Source organism: Podarcis erhardii (genome assembly GCF_964252035.2).
Source record: "Podarcis erhardii genome assembly, chromosome: 14".
NCBI lineage: Eukaryota > Metazoa > Chordata > Lepidosauria > Squamata > Lacertidae > Podarcis > Podarcis erhardii.
Genome location: NC_138503.1, coordinates 7,744,403 through 7,763,527, shown reverse-complemented (window position 1 = coordinate 7,763,527; position 19,125 = coordinate 7,744,403). Strand labels below are relative to the sequence as shown.

Genomic DNA, 19,125 nt, shown 5'->3' with positions numbered 1-19,125 from the left:
CCTCCAAAATGTTGTTATTTGTGGACCTTAAGGTCCTCCGCGGGGCATACCAGGAGAGGCGGTCCTGTTGGTACAAGGGTCCTGTACAGATAATTTATTTTTTAATTTGGATAATTTAATTCTAAACCTGTCAACTGACCACATTCCTTTGTATGCAGCTGTATTTGTAGCATATCACAGTTTCTAATTGTATACTGAAGTCAAATATTTGATTAAATACAAGCTACTGCAATGAAACACTAGGATGAGAGAGATTCAGAGTTGCAGATAAGGGATGTGCAAGTCTTTTGCTCAGGTAGCATTATGGAATGGGCAGCTGCCTCAATGGTAGGAAAGGGACTCTCTTCACTTTAGAAATCTGAGAATATGTGTACTCTATTTACTTAATGCACACTTTAGTTTTATGTTGCAGTGAAAGCGTTAAAGTCAGAAGTTACTTTTCCCTTGGGAACATACAATGGAAATACAACATTTGGTGCTGGGTTCTGCCTGATTATTTTTATCTATTTCCCTTTAATTAAACAGATAGTACCATTGTAGTGTCTACCCAATTGCTAAGCATTATTCAGTAGTTAAGTATCTTCGTGGGTTTGCAGGAGATAGTGAGTGGGAACTAGTAAAACTACTATTTTACCAACATCCTTTTCTAAACTAGGTTCTCTCCCCACCTAACCTCCCTCTCCCTGAAGATCTGCCTGACAGTTCACCAGGTGTTTAGGAGGCTAGAAACAACAGAGACCCTGAAGTACTACTTAGATCAGGCCTTCCCTAACTTTCGGCCCTCCAGATGTTTTGGACTACAATTCCCATCATCCCTGACCACTGGTCCTGTTAGCTAGGGATCTTGGGAGTTGTAGGCCAAAACATCTGGAGGGCCGAATGTTGGGGGTGCCTGACTTAGATGATCAAGGACCATCACAACTGTTCCTCTATAGATTAATTTATTAATGTACTCTGCTTTTCAACCAAAAATTTTCAAGAGAGACTTACATAAGATTAATGAAACAAGACAGTTCCTGCCCACAGATTTTCAGTCTAAAAGACACAGGACAAAGGAATGAGGAGGGAAAAGGGAAACAAGCAAACGCAGGCACTAACTCTTTTGCATAGTTCTTCTTATAATGACCAACTGGAATGGAAGCCATTTATGGAGAGGACGCTCCACGTGGAGCTGGTTTCTCAGCAGAGCTAATGGAGTGGTCCTGCTCCCATCGATCGCTCTGCTACAGCCTGATGCAATGATGGGAGCATAAAGTGAAGAAGAGCTGAGATAAATGAAAAGGAGATAAATGATAGTGGAGATTTGACTCCAGTGAATTGGTGAAGCTCATGAGGCTTGGGAGGACCTTAGAATTTAAATTTTGAGATAATTTGGTAGCTTTCATTGGCAAAGCCTTCTTAAGTATTTCCCAGACATCAAGAGCATACATACCATACAACAAGGGCATACATATCATACAACAGTAGAGAAAAAAGGTTAAATCCACAACATACAGAATTCGGTAGGAAAAACTTCTAGGGCTTAAATGGTTGTGGATTATTACCCAATTTTTCCTCCTTTTTACTCACATTTCTTATCACAGCTTTTCAGTAACTTGCATTACAGTGGTGCCTCGCAAGACGAAATTAATCCCTTCCGCGAGTCTCTTCGTCTAGCGGTTTTTTCGTCTTGCAAAGCAAGCCCATTGACGGCTTAGTGGATTAGCGCTATTAGCGGCTTAGCGGCTTTTAGCAGCTTTTAGCGGCTTAGCGGATCAGCTGATAAGTGGCTTAGCGGCTTAGAAAAAGGGGGGGGGGAGGAAAAAAAACCCACAGGAACTCACAAGACATTTTCGTCTTGTGAAGCAAGCCCATAGGGAAATTCGTTTTGCGAAGCGCCTCCAAAACGGAAAACCCTTCCGTCTAGCAGGTTTTCCTTCTTGTGAGGCATTCGTCTTGCGGGGCACCACTGTACTTTCATAAGCCTATGATAATTTCAGTTTTTACATAAACATTTCCACTTCACAAAATTAGACTGGATGGTCTTGATGAAACAGTAGCATGAATAAATTGGATTCTGAATGTGTATCAGGCAGCTGCTATGAAAGAAGAATCTTAGACCAACTCCCGATTTAAGCATCCAAAACATGACTCCAATTAAAGCAATCACCACACACTCTCTGCGAATCAGGACCTTTGGGCCCCAGAGTACACTAAATGTTGAAATTCCATAGTTCCTGTAGTCTTTCCCCATGTGTGCTACCTAAAGCTGCTGGCAGTGGGGGAACAGTATGCTCAAATTTCCCATTGTGTAAAAATCCTCTCTCATGTAGACAGCTAATATGTCAGGAAGAAGTTTCATCCTCTTTCATCTGCTTTCCATATGCAGAGGTTTTTTCTGTAGGGGAAGGGGTCAGAAGCGTTCTGCTGTCTGACACTCCTTGCCACCTGCAGGGGTGCAGTCCAGTGTTGATCTTAAGGGGTAAGGAGATGGGAAGAGGCAGGCTTGTAGGCTGTTGAAATTCTGGACTATTGTTCCTGAGCTTTTAGTCTGGAATTTCAGTGTTTACTGTGTTTTGAGGCCCAAAGGTCCAAATTTTTAGGGTGTGTGTGATAACCAGTTATATTAACAATAACTAAAGACTTTCTAAAAGCACAGAATAAAAATATAAATAGGTAACTATTTAAAACCATTCTGAGGCTATTAATAGAAACATATGTACGTAAGTCAAGTAAACATTCAGTACTTGGATTGCGAGTCTTTCAGGGACAATGATAAGGCCTCTGATGAAATTGCTGTAACTTGTGTAGAAAAATGGAATGATCAGCAGGAGAGCTGTCTTGCAGTGTCAGGGCACAATCCTCTGTCAAATCCAAATTGTCTGTATTGGCAGCAAGCCATGACGTGGGCTTCAAGAATAGCCATGACTGGTGGGAGGCAGGAAACTGCACAGAGAGTGACAAAAGTTCAAGGGCAGAGAAAGGAAAGATGTTTAGGGTTGAATCAAAGCACAGAAGGCCCAGGAAGCAGAAGTGCTGACTGTGTGCCTTGTTGTGTAGACCAGAAGTGGGTTGATGTCATTTGTGATCTACAGAAGCAAGAATGTGTACTTGGATTCTCTTTAATTGTTAAGGTCTAACTCAAATGATTTTAGCTTAAGAAGCTCCTTGTTGGATCATAGAAGGCTACACATAGCAAATTGCATTCACTGCAAGAATCCCAGCAATGAGCAGGTGCCAGTAGGTCCACCGCAAATTGGTCAGTGGTCCACTATCTACCCTTGCCTTCTTTGGTTGTAGATGCTAGAGCTGACTGGAGTTAATGTGATCCAATCAATGTTTTTTGCAGGCTATCTCTAGGAGTTTAGTTGCACAGTGCTCAGCTGTCCTGGCTATTGCTGTAGGTAGGTCACCAGCCTTGGACACAGCCATCCCGGGTTCAGTTCTTGAAAGCCTGGCCACTAACCAAACTGTTTGGATCTGGGCATGATGCCTGAGCAGCTTCAGAAGTGAATGTTTCTTTGGTTCTCCAGCTCTTGAAAACTTGGGCGGTCTTACATATTGAACTTGAGCATTAGGCCAGAGGGTCACTGTGGATGGCAACAGCTTGTAAATTAATGCTGTGTAGAAATAGTTATCAAGACTTGGATGTTGGTTGAGGACACCAGATTACAGCTGGTAGGTGTGTCACACTACTTGTGCTTTCCTCATGCTGCAGTTCCAAGTGACGTGGAGAGGCAAGTCTTGGGATGTTTTGGAAATGATAACTTGTTAACAGGAGTTGTAATTCAGCTGTGTGTCTTCTCAGTCCTGCCTTAGCTGCTTGGAATTTGTGGCTGGGAGCCAACAGCTTCGCCATTAAGGCCACCTGGCTTGGTTGTGACGCACAGTGGTTGGAAAGGCACAACTTGTCGGCATTGTCAACTCATGGCTTGATCTGGAGACTGTGGGGTGGCCTTTACTCTATGCTTCTTGCAGAACCTCACATAAGAAGGTAGCCAGCACAGGGAGGAGAGCTGTGGGATGGTGGGAGTGGGTGTTGTGCTACTGGCCTGTAAGCATGAGGTGCCTGTTGGACTTGTCACCCTCCAAGAGGTTCCTTCTTTCCCAAACCCATAAGGACATACAGTGGAAACTGGTTCAGGCCCAAGGAAGGAGTAGGTCTGGACCACAGCACATCATTTCATCTGCAGAGCCAGTTGGCTAAAAAAGAGCACCTTTTAGAAAACAAGGAGAGAGACCTCCAAGCCTAAGATCTCTGGTAAGCTTTTTCAGTAAGTGGTTGCTAAGCCAGAGACAGTTACTAGTTGTTTCGGTTATCCCTAATCACTGGGTTCAGAGATCTCTGGATATGAAATGTGTTGGTGTTCTACCAATGCTAAATAAATAAATAAATAAATAGAGGTGTTTGGAATTTCATTTTTTCATTTCCTGCTTCAAAGATAACACCATCATCACATCCTTGCTCAGCCATGTGTACCCAGCTCCAAGACAGTTGCATTGATAATTCCCGCTATCTGGATGTCCATTGCTTTTGAACTCTGGGCCTTACAAACTATGGCAGTTTCAAAAGGAACCACTTTGGGTGGGGATCTGGGAGAGGCCTTGAAATTCCCTTGCTCAGGTGCCGGAAAATATGGTGCTAATGTTAAGTTGGCTTGGAAAGACGGTTGCCTGGCTTCAGTGCTTCCTCAGAATTCTTTCTACTGGTAAGTACGTTGGGATTTGACTTTGGAACGACTTGTCACTGGAAAATCCTTACAGCTCTCTTTACAACATGGTCCTGGTGTTTGGAAAGTAGAATAAGCATTACGTTAGACCTCTCTTTCTTTTCACACACACCCCTGGGGAAAAAATACTTGCCGAAGAAAGCCAAATTTTCATTGGTAGGGATACCATTTAATGCCAGCGGTATGTGGGCACCCTATAGAACATGGAAGTGGCATGGCAAAGGTAAGAAGATAAAGGGAGAACATAGGATTTATGTAAGAAGTTCTGTTGGTAGAAGTTCTCGTAATGGAAAGAAGCAGGAAAATGGTGTGAAGAGTGCAGCAAGAATGGCTAATTGTGGTGTCTCCCTTTTCTTCCTTTAGACTTGTCAAGTATGCCAGATGCTGTTGCCCAACAAGTGCAGTTACTGTGCTCATCAAAGAATCCATGCTCACAAATCCCCTTATTGCTGCCCAGAGTGTGGTGCCATTTGCCGGTCGGCCTATTTCCAAACCCACGTCAAGGAGAACTGCCTTCATTACTCGCGCAAAGTTGGCTACAGGTTTGTGTTCAATTGAGGGGTGGTGGTGCACGGTGAAGATGTGTCATGACATTTAATGCACACTGAGCGGGGATGAACGGGGCGAGGGGGAATTGAGCTTAAAATTTTATCAAATCCTTTTCACGCCACACAGCTTGGCTGCCAACTTGTTTGGTGATCAGACAGGCTGACAGTTTCAGGATATCAAATGCTGATAAGGCGTGTTTCTCCTGCCGTGCCTTCAGGAGGCACATCTTTATAGACACTTTGGCAACGAGTGTTCTTCTGTGCTTGCAGGCTAAGAGAGGAGAAAATGCTGCAAATGCCAGGGCTTTTTCGATGGTCTTTCACAGCCCTCTTAAAGGTTATGAAGTAGTGATGGCCTGATTCTGAGACGTAGTTTGCTTCCTCTGTATGCTTTATAGTTCTGTCGCTTTCTGGCTTCTCAGTTTTGTTGCTTGCAAAGGAGGGTACTGTGGTGGTGTTTTTTATTATATTGCATTTTTATTTTTATTCACTACCATCTGGATAAACGGTGGATTAGGCATTTTAAAAATAAATAGTATCCATAGGGGGGGAAACTGAATTGATCTAAAATTTGGTGTTTCTGTGTCTTAACTGAAGAAGTACAGATGCAATACTGACTTTATGTTACAGGCAGGGAACTTATGGCCCTTTTGATGTGGCCATCTTGGTTGTGAGTCCTGGAAGACCTGCTCCCTGCCTTGCAGGCCTTTTCCCACCTGGCCTGGAAAGGTGGTACGCTGACTGACTCCAGCTACAAAAGCTGAGGCTGCTGAACAGACTCTTGGGTATTGTTTAGGGTGGGGGTTATTAGCAGGGTTTGTTTCTGTTATTGGTATTTATTTTTTGTATCTTTATTTTTAGATTTTCTTATGGTTTTATGTGGAACTTGTTCAATTTGGTTGTGTACCTCCTGATTTTTTAAATGTATTGTTTCTGACAATATTTGTTATATTTGTAATTACAAATGCATTTTTTCATGTTGTAAGCCTCCTTGAGCATAGTTTTAACCATTGAAAGTAGAATATAAATTGCTGGACTATAGCTGCCATCATCACTGGCTGTTGACCACGTTGACTGGGGCTGATGCGAGTCCAGCAGCACATGGAGAGACCACAGCTTCCCCACCCTTGATGTAAAAGAGGACGTTTGGCAGCAAGAGCAAGATGAGCACCAAATACTTCTTTATTGCTTAGGTGGAACAATGCAGCATGAATTAAAGGGTGCTTAGCAGACTCCTAAGTGACTTGATTTGCTTGGAATAAAAGCACTGAAGCCCAGGCTAATGCAGGCAATAAATAGAAAGGAAGTTTGGTCCTGCTCTTACTTGCCTTTGTGGCTAACAGCAGTTGCATTTTGATTTGAACACCCCTCAAATTGGAGTGACTTTGTCCACTATCAGCTGTATCGCTGGAGGTTTTAAAACATTTTCAGTGTGCATTTCATTGGGACTTTTGAGTGTCTTATCAGAAAACAGGCTTTCCCCCCTGTTTTTTATTTATTTATTCATTTTTGTCTTTACCACCATTATCGATCACCCTGGAACACTTTAATGCTGTGGATTTTACAAATGCTGTGGATTTTACTACTCCCTCCAGGTCAATGAGGCAGACCTCAGTGGGTCCTTGTTTCCTGAACTTTCACGGAAATCTCAATGTGTGCTTATGATTTTTTTGTTCTTGTTTGCAGAGCTCAAGTTTAGCTCTCTCTCTCTCTCTCTTCCCAGGTGCACTCACTGTGGGGTTGTCTTCATGTCGCAAGCTATGCTGAAAGTGCACATTCACGAGAAGCACTGTGAAGTCTTCCACAAGTGTTCGTTCTGTCCTATGGCCTTCAAGTCTGCAGACAGCACCACTGCTCACATTACCAGTCAGCACCCCACAGAACCTCATAAGACATCTCAGTAAGTGTCTGCCAGGTTAAATACATGTATTGCTCAATTTCTCTTCTTTACCCAGTTTGCCTTCTGTGCCCATCGCCACCGGGCTTACAAGAACGTTGTTGTCCCAACTGTATGGAAAGAGAGAGAGAATAAACTGTGTTGTGGCGACAGTTTTTAGTAGGATCTGCATACCTTCTGTTTTAAAGAAAAGAAGGGTTAGGCAGAAATCTTGTTTTCTAGTTATCTTAATATTTAGTTATGTAGCCCATCTGTTCCTAAGACTTTTCACACTTGGAACGAAGCAAGGACGGATTTATCATGTGTTAGCGTACAGACAGCCCCTGCGCTCTGCATGATGTTACGTGTTTTTCCAAAGGGCATCCTAGAACCAATGGGTGGTTATTGCACAGAAACCCATTTGGCAAACCATGAGGATATACAATGGTAAGAGCTGTTTGACAGTGGGAACAGACTGTCTGCGGAGCTGTTGGGGTCTCCTTCACTGGTTATATTTAAGTTGGGGGCAGCCATCTGTTGGGAATGCTGTACTTGCATCCAGGATTTCAGGTCCTGCATTGAGCAAGAGATTGGAAATAGATGCCCTCCAAGGTCCTTTTGATTCCATGTCTCTGTGAAATTGCCTTGTAACTCTTGTCTGCTAGAGAAGCAGTAATGGGAGCTTCAGGCAGAGCCTGTCGGGGAGAACTACAAATTAAAGTAAATAGCAGCACTTAGAGCAGGAGTGGAGAACCTTTTTTGCTCTGTGGGCCAAATCCTTACCAGGGTTAGCTTCACGGGCCAAATTTGATAGTTGAGCGAGGCACTCCACATGATTGACAGGTGGGCACCACACCCACCCATCAAAAGTCCATGCTGGAGCAATGTTAAAATGAGCCCCCTCCCTGTTTCCTGAAGCACGCGCGCGTGCGCACACGCACGCGCACACACACACACACACACACACACACACACACACACACTTAAAGGTAGATCCAGCTGGTGCATGAAGGAGAAATTGCAGCTCCCAGGAGATGGGGAAAACCACTTGTGGAAGGCTGATCCTTGCAAAAGCAGTTCTTTCCCCACTCCCCCTGGGAGCTGTGTGCAGCAAAATGGAGCAGAATTTAACCTCTGCTCAGCACACGCTTCCCAGGAAGGGGATGGGGAAACCCCCTTTGCAATGATCAACCTTCCCTAGCGGTTTCTCTCCCCCCCCCCTTTCATGTAGTGATGCAGAATTAAGACAGATCTGCTTTTGCTGCAGGCACCTCTTTCCATGGAGCAGGCGCACACAGTGAAAGCAAGCCGACTCAGTGTTTTCCTTCTGCTTCCTTTTACTTTATGCACCTGTTGCAAAGAGGGAACAGATGCGCTCAGCCAAACGGAGCAGGATTTAACCGTCACCTGTAAGCTGTTCCTGCTGGGAACAGCCACTTGCAGCAAAACAGAATTGAGGCCCACCCGCCAGGTGACATCACAACAATGTTTGCTGTTAAATACATGTTTCCAAGGCATTTTGTTGGAGTTGGGTTTCTAATGTTGTACACTGCCCTGAGATCTTCTGATAAAGGGGGTGGTATATATGTTGAATAAATAATAACAATAATACTTCAATAATTAATTTAATGATGATGATAATAAATTTATCCACGTTGGTGTTTTTTTGTTTAGAGTAAACTTTCATTGCAAATTCATTTTTCAATTGTTCCAGGGTGATCTACAAATGCTCTTGTGAGACAGTCTTTAACAAGAAGAGGCTTCTGCAGGAGCACTTCCAGCAGAATGCCAACAGGCTGATGGTGGGAGTGTTCAAGTGTCCACATTGCCAGCTGGTGTATATGCAGAAACTTCAGCTAATGCAGCATGTTAAGGTTGGTGACTGGAGAGGATACCATCCTGCACAGAACACTTTTCTACCTGCTGAATTGAGATTGCTTTGCATGAAACACATCGGCTGCCCTTCTTTCTTTTTACCCACCACTGGTGGATATCTTCACAAGCAGCCTCAAAACCAATTCAAAGATTGCATGTAAAACAGTCCTCCCAGAAGTGTGTTGCGTTAAGAGTCCAAGTACCTACAGCATCTAGATTTCTTACTGAGAGACTGGTGCTATACTGACTGCACTGCCTCCCAGTTCATTTCTGGGCGCAGTGCAATGTGACCAGCATAATTGAAGGGCCACTGTTCTCCATGTGCACCTGCCCATACGTGAAACTCTTCCCCTGTCAGGAGTAGTATGTGCCTGAAGACCAGTTGTGGAATGCTCTCTTTTCAGTGCCAAATACTATCTAAAGCTTTTAAAATGCAGGTTTGAGCTTGTTAACTGTTTAATGCAGCTTTTAGAATTTTGTGGGTTTTTAGCTTCTTGTGTATATGTGCGTTTCTGTATGTGCATATGCATGCTTCCCCCCTCCACATTTTATTGTTCTTTGTGTAAATTGCCCTGAAAATATGATTGAAGGGCGAAAATAAAAATTCTTCTAATAAATAAGTGTGGCATGTGAATTCTCTTCATGCCTCCAAAATTCCCTGGAAAACTTAAGAGCTGCAAAATCTGTGACTCTCAAGTCTTGTTGGATTCCAACTCCCATCAGTTCCAGCCAACAAGGCCAGTGGTAAGGATGATGGAAGTTGAAATCCATCGTCTAGAGGGCTGCAGGTTCCTTCCTCTTGGGTTACAAGCCAGGCTTCTTTCCTTCCTGTCGTTCAGGCTGTTCACAAGCAAGAAAATATTTCACAGAAGCACTCATCAAAACATGTATTGGAGAGGCTGAATGATTTAGCCGCAGCATCTAGTTAAATTTTGCCTGTGTCTTTCTGTCTGAAAAGCAGCAGTGACCACCTGCCACTTTTGTACTCAAGGAAGAGCTTTCATAGCATTATGATTTCAGAATATGTCATCAGCGTTTGCCAAAGGGAGAGATGACAAAATTCAGAATCTCCCTCATTCCCTCATTATCTGTGCATATATTGCCTTTCATGATGCTACCAAGAGAGAAATATCACATCCTTATTATCTAGAAAGGCATCTTGGTTGAGCCAGCAAAAACTTGTCCATCTCTTGACAGGTATCAAAGACATTGTTACAAATAGCACTGTTCAATTTGCCGTGGTAGCAGCTAACGTATACAAGGATTTATCAGACACTTGACTGAGCTGCATAATCCTTGTATATGTTAGCTGCTGCTATGGCAAATTGAACAGTGCTATTTGTAACAATGTCTTCGATTACAAAGTAGACCCTTGTCTAGAGAAGCTCAAGGCACAATGCATTTGTTTTCTTTAAAATGCCACGGGACTCTTAGGTTGAAATTCAAATCATCCTCTGAACCTACTCTTGGATTGCGAATGAGGAGCACCAAGACTCAATTCAAACATGCATGTATACATGCACCCTGCAACTTTGCATTGGTTCAGAGTTTAATTGAGTCCAAACCGGGGTGCAGTTTCCTCAAATCACATCCTTGGGCCAAGCCTGATGTGGGTATTGAGGATTGTGAACAAACACTGTGCTCTCACACTCCCTTTTCCTTTGATCAAGCATTCCAAACTAGGATTTGCAATCCCAGTTTGGAGGGCTTGCTCAAACTTTAGTTTGCCAGTTCAGATGTATCTGCAAACTGTCACTTGGTTTGATCAAACCATAACGTGCTGCACAGAGGCAGAGGAGGGAGCACTCTACAGCAGCAGCACTTTTTCACAATCCTCCAAACTGTGAATTCAGTCTTAAGTCTGCGGCAAACACACTATGCTGTTCTGTTATAATTTAAAGTTAAGTGCATAGTTTCTCACTGTGTTGATGGAATGAATCACACTGTGTTAGCGTTAACATAGCCTATTGGCTATGGACATAATCTCTATCTTAGGCCTGGGCTGTCTAAAACAGAAGGAGGTGGGAAATGATATGCTTTTGTTGAGCAGAGCAGTTTCCTGCTATTTTAGGAAAATAGGCAACTTCCCTTTGCCCTGCTCTAATGCTGAGGCTTGATTTGTTTTTGTTCATTAGAGCGTCCATGGGGTCCCTGAGAATCCTGAAGATCTTGCTAGCTTCCGACAGAAGACAGAGACAGCAACTAACAGCAGTGTTCTTCCAGCATCAAAGGAGCTGTCAGTAATCAATGGTACTTCCCAGACCTCTTTGTCCACAAAAGGGACGAGCCCAGAATCAAAACCCAAGCCAAAACCCTGCAGTTGGACATGTCGGGAGTGTTCGCAGTGCATCCCTGACCGAGAAACCTATGTGTCCCATATGAGGAAAAGCCATGGAAAGGTGAGGGTCTGGGGGCTATATTTTGCTCCTCTTTCCCACAGGATTCATCTAAAACTTTTCAGCAGCCTGCCTGTCATTGTTTGAGCTCCAGGGGAACAAGTTTTTGTTTTCCTGCACATTTAGGCAGCACCAATGATATGGCTGTACTGTTGCATCTGTTTTTAATAATGGTTGTGTGGAGTTTGTTTTGTTTGAAAATTATTTCACGACCTTCATAATAAGAAGCAGTGTGCAAATCTAATCTAAACCTCATAGTATACCTTTTTATGTTTGTTATAGCTTACAGCTAAACAAATAAAATTGCTACTGCTTATTACATAAACCTTGTAGCAGGGTGAGAGCCTGAGTAGATGCTTCTTTCTTTTTGGTCTCTGCAGTCCTATGGCAGTATCAGAGATAAACTTCAGAGTTTCTTTCTTTCTTTCTTTCTGTCTGTCTGTCTGTCTGTCTGTCTCTGTCTCTGTCTCTGTCTCTGTCTCTGTCTCTGTCTCTGTCTCTGTCTCCATGTGTTCCCCTTTTAAGACCATATGTTTCTGAAACTGTATTGACTGCAAATGCATAAGCATTATTTGGATTCCTCTCCACAAAAATCTTATAAATTAGATCATGAACGTTCTCATTCTGCAGATGGGGAACTGGCTCAAGGCAAGCTTATCAGGTTTATGGCCAAGGGCTACTTTTTATGCTACAAGAGAGACATGTTTGTAGCAGGTCACTTGCATGTCTCTATGGTGAGCACAGCGACTCTCGAAGAAAAACATGTCTGTAGCCCCTTGGGAAATGCACACCTAAGGGCCACAATTGGCCAGGACTCTTAAATGTGTTTACCCTGTTTCACAAAAGTACACTTTGTCAGATCAAGGATACAGGCAGATGCATTACAGATGCTAGTACACAAATCTAGATTGTGTGGATTCTTTTGCACAGATCAAGACAAAAAAAAAAAAGAGGCAGCTCATTCTTGCTGTCAGGACTAACGCTCCCATTCCTCTCATAGAATGTGAAAAGATATCCCTGTCGGCAGTGTGAGCGGTCATTCAATGCCTCCAATAGTCTGCACAGACATGTACGCAATAACCATGACACAGCAAAGAAAGTTTACACCTGCTGGTGAGTACACAACTTTTCCTGAAAATTTCTATGAGTCTTCCAGGCTAAAAAAGTGCTTTGTAATGGGCCATATCTAAGGCTTTTTAGGGCATAGCTTAGAACAAAGGATCTTGCACTAGCTTAGGCACATTTTTAGGTTTCGCAGCTAGATTCCATGATAAGACTGAAGCACGTTAGGCATTGATGATGCAAGCACTGGGCTATATCTAAGCAAATGTAGAATGCTTAGTTCCTTTTATATTAACTTTGCTGGAGCCAGTGTGGTGTAGTGGTTAGAGTCTGGGTTTTGCTGTCTTGCCCAGGTAAGACTGCAGTGGCTATTCACAGGCACAGTCCCACTACTGATCGGCATGGGAGTTTTTACCTGCTCCGTCTCCAACCTGGGCTGGTTCACCCCTCCTTGGGCAACCTGGCGCACCTCAGCTCCCCAGGGCTTGCCATATTGATGCCAAACTTAGCGCAGACACCTGATTGGCACAGCCCACAGCAGGGGAACGGGTGGCACTGTGGTCTAAACCACTGAGCCTCTTGGGCTTGCTGATTGGGAGGTTGGCAGTTCGAATCCATGCAACGGTGATGAGCGCCTGTTGCTTTCTCCCAGTTTCTGCCAACCTAGCAGTTCGAAAGCACACCAGGGCAAGTAGATAAATAGGTACCGCTGCGGCAGGAAGGTAAACAGCGTTTCCATGCACTCTGGCTTGTCACGGTGTTCTGTTGCACCAGAAGCGGTTCAGTCATGCTGGCCACATGACCTGGGAAGCTGTCTGTGGACAAACGCTGGCTCCCTTGGCCTGAAAGCGAGATAAGCACTGCAACCCCATAGTCACTTTTGAGTGGACTTAACCATCCAAGGGTCCTTTACCTTTACCTTTTTACCCAGTGGCTAGACTGCCTGGTTTGGTGGTGGGAGATCCAAGTTCAAAGTCATGAAGCTGACCTTGAACAAATCACTGCCTTCCAGGGTGGTTTTGTGGATGAAATGAGAGACTAGTCTTAGTAATTTGAAGGGAAAGGTGAGGACACAAATGAGACAAACCACTAAATACATTTCCTGCAAGTCTACAAGTGACTTCTAACTGCCAAAGCGTAGCCGCCAATGTAACTCTGTAAAATGATGCGTGCTCTGAAAGTATTGCGATATTATTATTTTGATGAATAAATGTATTTAAACGCCAACATTTTGCTAGTTGAATGACTTTGCATAAAATATGGACATCCACTCCTTTCATGATCACCTTTAGTAACAGACTCGCATGTTAAGGTTTGTATTGATGCTTTTATAATGCTGTGTTACACAAATGTGACACATCTCATGACATCCATGACCAAGGAGACTCTGATTCTGAGCAGGAATGTGACTTTCACTGATACACAGTACATTTTGTTGTACAAGTACATCTGGCAATTTAGTCTTGAAAGTTCTAATGTGGACACAAATGTTGACATTTCCCTCACGGACGAAACAGATTCTGCTCTCGCTTGATTCTTTTTTTAAATTATTGATTCTCTAAAAGGGAAGCCATTGTTATCCTTTGCCATTGTACAGAGAAGAGCTGTAAAAGGGGCCAAGTTTGCCATGGTGCTGCTGGAATAGAAATAGATGGCTCTTTGAAGTGGATGTATACATAGATTGCGTTTGATCTTTTGTAGTAACTAGGAAGGAAAAATGTTTGAGAGCCTCATGTCATCCAATGTATTATTGTTTTTCTTCTATTATTATTATTATGGTAGGTATTTTTGTGTTTTTAAAATGTAAACCACCCTGTGATCTTTTGATGATGGATGATATACAAATTTTAATAATAATAATAATAATAATAATAATAATAATAATAATACATTTGAAACCGTTTGAGGGGGCAGAACTGCAATGGGTTATTTGTGTAAGTGGCTTGATGATTGTCCTCTGAAGCAAAACAAAAATGACCGTTTTTGAGCTACTTGCATAAGCAGAAAGATAAGGTCCATGCCCCGAGAAACTTGCAATCAATATATTGATAGTTGTGGGGAGCCAACAGACAAGTAGGAGAATAGGTAAGGGATGAGAGGCGGAATACTCATGCTTCATTATGCAGGGAGGTTTGGGGTTAACTTCTTGACATCTTTAAAAATGTCATAGATTTGTGGAAGAACTGTGTTTATCCTCTCTTTAACTTGTGATATAACACCTTTTCTTTTTCATGAATCTGTTTGCTCCTTTTGTTATTTTTATATTGCATATTTTATTTTTATTCCTTTTTACCTTTTTCTGCTTATATATTTGTATAGACACTTACATTATCAAAATCCAATAAAAATATTTTCTAAAAAAAAATATGAAAAAGAAATACTACTTACATCATGATACTATTTTGCTTTGTATTTTTAAGGTACTGCACAGATGAAATCCAGACATTTCCTCAGCTGTCCATGCTAGAGAGCCACATCAGCCTCATGCACGGCATCAAAAACCCAGACCTTTCCCAGATATCCAAAACCAAAGCTCCGGCAGAAGACTTGACAAAAGTAATCTACCATGCTTTTCTTAAATAATATGTAATTCTATCTCATGTGCTTGCCCTCCCCAGTTTTGTGGCCTCCTTCAAGAACTGCCTTCCTTGTGTGGCCTGTGGAATTCATTTTCAGCTTTTTCTTTCCACCAGGATTTGAATTCTGTATGGATATAGATTATATACAAAACTGAATCTCTTTGAGGAACTGCTAGATCTCCCATTAAAAATGTGGTTTTTTAAAAATCTGTAGGGAAGTTTCAGTCCATGTAGTTCCTCTATCCTCTGAGCACATGTCTCTTATAAATTAGCTCTTGTCTTGTTTCCTTGTTAAATTACAATCCTGTGCACTGAAGAAACTTAAATTCTAATCCGGACTAATAGAGTAATTAAACTGAAGATAACCAGGCAGAATGTGAGGAGAAATTAGAGGCTTCTAGGGAGCTGGTGGTCATGATGGGACAGAGAATTTTCCACATGGAAAACAATGAAATGCAGATGAGGCAACTAATAAAATTAGTGATACCAGGAAGGAGCATACCCACTTCCAGCAGCTTTTGTCCTTTTTTATGCAAAGCATTGGTGGCAGCAGTTCCTAAATCTTTCTTCCCGTCTCCTCCCAAAATGCTGCTCCATTGCATTTGTGTGTCTGTCAGGGATGGAAAACTTCCAGAGGGTACGACCCCTATTAAGCTTAGCCAGTGGTCAGGGAGGATGGAAGCTACAGTCCAGAAACCTCCGGAAGACCACATGCTTCCCATCCCTAGTATAAAAATAGATCAGATCTGGGCAGTGGTCTATGGCCTGGTCAGGTCCACTGTGAGTACAGCACCCACATCTGAAGGGATCTGCTCTCCATAGGGTGTAATAGAGATTTTTTTGTGTGCTCTCGCTCCTCCCCGCACACCCACATCATAGTGAAAGCACTGTGCGCGGCCACTGTGGGCATAGCATGTTCCTTGACCAGGCAGAAGGCTTGATCAGGGATACAAGAGTTGTGCACAGGCTTTCTCAGTCACATAATGGCTTAGTTTGCTAAGTGAGGAGGCCTGGGAAAGGGACATGGATATGATACTCTATGGCAGCCTTCCCAAACCGAATGTTCTCCAGGTCTTGTTGGGCTCCCATCATCTTTGAACATTGGCCATGGTGGGTGGGTCTGACGGGAGTTGTGGTCCAACACCATCTGGAGGGCTCCTGGTTGGGAAAAGATTCCCTTTGGGGATTTCTCTCTGTATTCGCAGTGCACGCATGGTGGGCGGGAACGTTGTCTTACGGTGCTGATTGGCGCAATAAAGCCATGTGTTCATTTCCTAGGCAAAATATCCAAAGAGGGTATCTGCAGGTGGTTTGGACCAAACGGAAACTACGGCATCGGGATCTGAAGATCCACCAGCAAAAAAACTGAAGGCACACTGGAAGTGCGCCAAGTGTGGATTTGCAACGGCCGCTGAGAGTGAATTTCTGGAACACATACCTCGGCACAAGACGGACAGCTCCACGTACCAGTGCCAGCTCTGCGGCTTGTGCTACACGTCTCACATCTCTCTGAACAGGCACCTCTTCATTGTTCATAAAGTGAAAGATCCGGAGGAGGAACAGGAGGAGCCTGAGCCTGAGCCAGATTCTGAAAAAGAGGCTCAGCAAATGGAGACAAGCGAGAACGGACTTGCAGAGCCGAATGGCAAGATGAACACTGCGGACGAGGAAGGAGGTGGTTCAAAGAGCCAGGACTCTGAGGGCGACCCCACGTCCTGTGATGCAGAAAAGCCCAGCACGCAGAACAAACACCCCAAATCTCCAAATATTTAAAGAGTGTGTTTTGCCTCCCTCTAAATGTTGATTGGAGGGGTGGGGTTCTTAAACCCGCTGTTCATTTTATGGAATGGGCGCGGCATTCCATTCACTTTAATTAGGAAGGGAAATCAAAATGGCAAACTGCCACCGTCTCTGTAGCACTGAATATGTAACAATTATGAGAGGGGGAAGTAGAATGTGATGAGAATGTCCAGCTGAACCATGTCTGAACCTTCAGGGTCAGGAGCACTTTTCTGCTTTGTGTGTGCGTCTCTCCACCTCCCCACCCCTTTTCCAGGAACAGCAGGACCACTCTTGTCCCACTAAAGGCCTCAGCCAACAGTTCCACCTCAGTTTTCCTGTTCTTCTTCTTTTTTATTTCATATCAAGCATTGCCTTCCACTTCAGTTCCTTACCCAAGCCTGCCAGGCATTCTGTCCGGGCTGCAAAGCCTGCGTCAACACTTTTTCTCTTGAGATGTGAATCCACAGAGGCTTTCCTTCCCCAAAATCATGCTGGCTTCACCTTTCAGGCACTCCATGAGTCTGGTCCTCCACCCATGCAGAACACAAAAACGAAATTGGTCTTTTTTTTTCTAGAAGAGATTTGGTGCCACTAAAGATTCAGCTTACGTGGGTTAAATTTTGCACAAATGGAGTTTCTAGGTTCCCACTGTGTTTTAAACAATAATCAGCCTCAGCGTTGGCCCCAATTGGAGCTCTCCTGTGTTCAGAACTGGGCCGGGTTGTGCTGGAGCTTCTTGCAAGCCAAAGTACAAGCTTGCACTAATTACCCCACATGCACATACCTGGCCTGGGAGTATTAGTGACATATATGGTAGACTGCAGGATGCTTTTCTCTCACTGGGCATATGACATTTAAATAAGAATTGGGTTGCATACGTGATAAAATTCTGCACGATTAAATGTCTACGCTAGAGAGTTTGCTCCCACGTTGTCTCTCATGCCTAAGCTGCCCATTCAGGCCCTGTGTGATCCATCCCATAGTCTCAAGATTCTCCTTCCTTGTAAGCTTAGCATATTGTTCTGCCTGTGTTTGGTTCCTTCTCTTGCTGTATCAGCCAGAGCAGGATCATCCCGTAAGAATTTCAGTCTGTGGAAAGGGCCCTGCAGGAGAAGCAGTATTCAAGGAAGCAGAACCTGTCTGTCTGTTGACATATCCAGCTGCCAAGTATAGCATGGCCGGCCGCCATCGTCCTTTCAGAATGGAGCTTTCCAGATCACCCCCAGCAAAGTGAGGACAAGAAGATGCTTGCTCCAAGAGATCTCCCTTCCTCGTTTTCTTCCAAGTTCTCCTGCTCTTGAGGAACTACATTATATCTCTTCCCTGCCCCTCCCACCTTTGCTCAATTGGCCGAATTGATTCTGGAGTTTCCTTTCCACACTTGCATTGACTCGTCTCCCCCGTCTGTGCCGTTTCCCCCTCACCTGTGCTGATCCTCATGCTTTGTGTAATACTTAACTTTTTTTATACGGTTTTTATGTTTTGAGTCTGAACCCTGCTCATTGTTTACTATAAATAATTTTAAAAAAGGAAAAAAAAACCTATTTATCTTATTGCATTTGAATTGCTCACTTTCTCGTCTGAAATGTGTTTTGATAAAACCCTTTGTATTTTTTGATACTGTGTACATTTTAGTCTAGGGAATGTTTTACAAGGTAGCCTAGCTATAGTAACAATAGCAGGGGGTGGGGAGGGGGGGTGTCCCTCCCAAGCCATCACATATCTATTTAATCTGCAGTGGCATTTGTGCCTTGCTATAATGTTTACTTCAAAGTATTTCAAATAAAACCATCTAACAATGTGTGGCTGCCAGGCTCCATTCTCGAATACTGTGGTTCTTCCATGTGTGGGGCAGCAAGCCCCCCCTTAAGGAAGCAACGGCTCCTTCCCCACCCTCCTGAGTTCAGGGTTTGAGGGCCATGATTGGGGTCAAAAGCAGGCAGTTCCTTTCAGTTCTTCCCCTCCAGGCTGTAATTCATGCTGTGCATGTTGAGAAGATTCCCTCAGTGGTCATCTTTATCCACAAATAACCCTCCAGCAAGGACTTTGGATCTTAACTCTCAGCTATTACTAGGGAGACTGTTCTCTTGCCTTCTCTTGTTTTATGAAATTTGCCACATGAGAAGATCTCACGTGGGTCTAGCAGCACAATAAGCGCATGGTGTGCAATCTTCTCCTGTCACTTGCGGCTTTTAGCAGTTTTATGTTGTGTCCTGGTTTTCTCCCAACCTCCTTTGCAGTTTTCTAGCAGTTTAATCCTATGCTTGTTTTACCCAAAAGGTAAGTTCTGCTGTGCTC

The 19,125-nt window shown here is 43.5% G+C and overlaps 1 protein-coding gene across 1 annotated transcript in view; it reads left to right on the top strand.

The window, feature by feature from the left end:
* Positions 1 to 18,628, top strand: part of ZNF592 (zinc finger protein 592) — a 42,499-nt gene extending 23,871 nt beyond the window's left edge. Inside the window, exons 3-9 of the mRNA XM_081838735.1 lie at positions 5,073 to 5,251; positions 6,981 to 7,157; positions 8,848 to 9,007; positions 11,144 to 11,407; positions 12,405 to 12,517; positions 14,887 to 15,022; positions 16,324 to 18,628. Coding sequence (XP_081694861.1) covers positions 5,073 to 5,251; positions 6,981 to 7,157; positions 8,848 to 9,007; positions 11,144 to 11,407; positions 12,405 to 12,517; positions 14,887 to 15,022; positions 16,324 to 16,818 — 1,524 coding nt within the window. The 3' untranslated portion in view covers positions 16,819 to 18,628. The remainder of the gene's footprint in view (positions 1 to 5,072; positions 5,252 to 6,980; positions 7,158 to 8,847; positions 9,008 to 11,143; positions 11,408 to 12,404; positions 12,518 to 14,886; positions 15,023 to 16,323) is intronic.
* Positions 18,629 to 19,125: the final 497 nt, after the last annotated feature.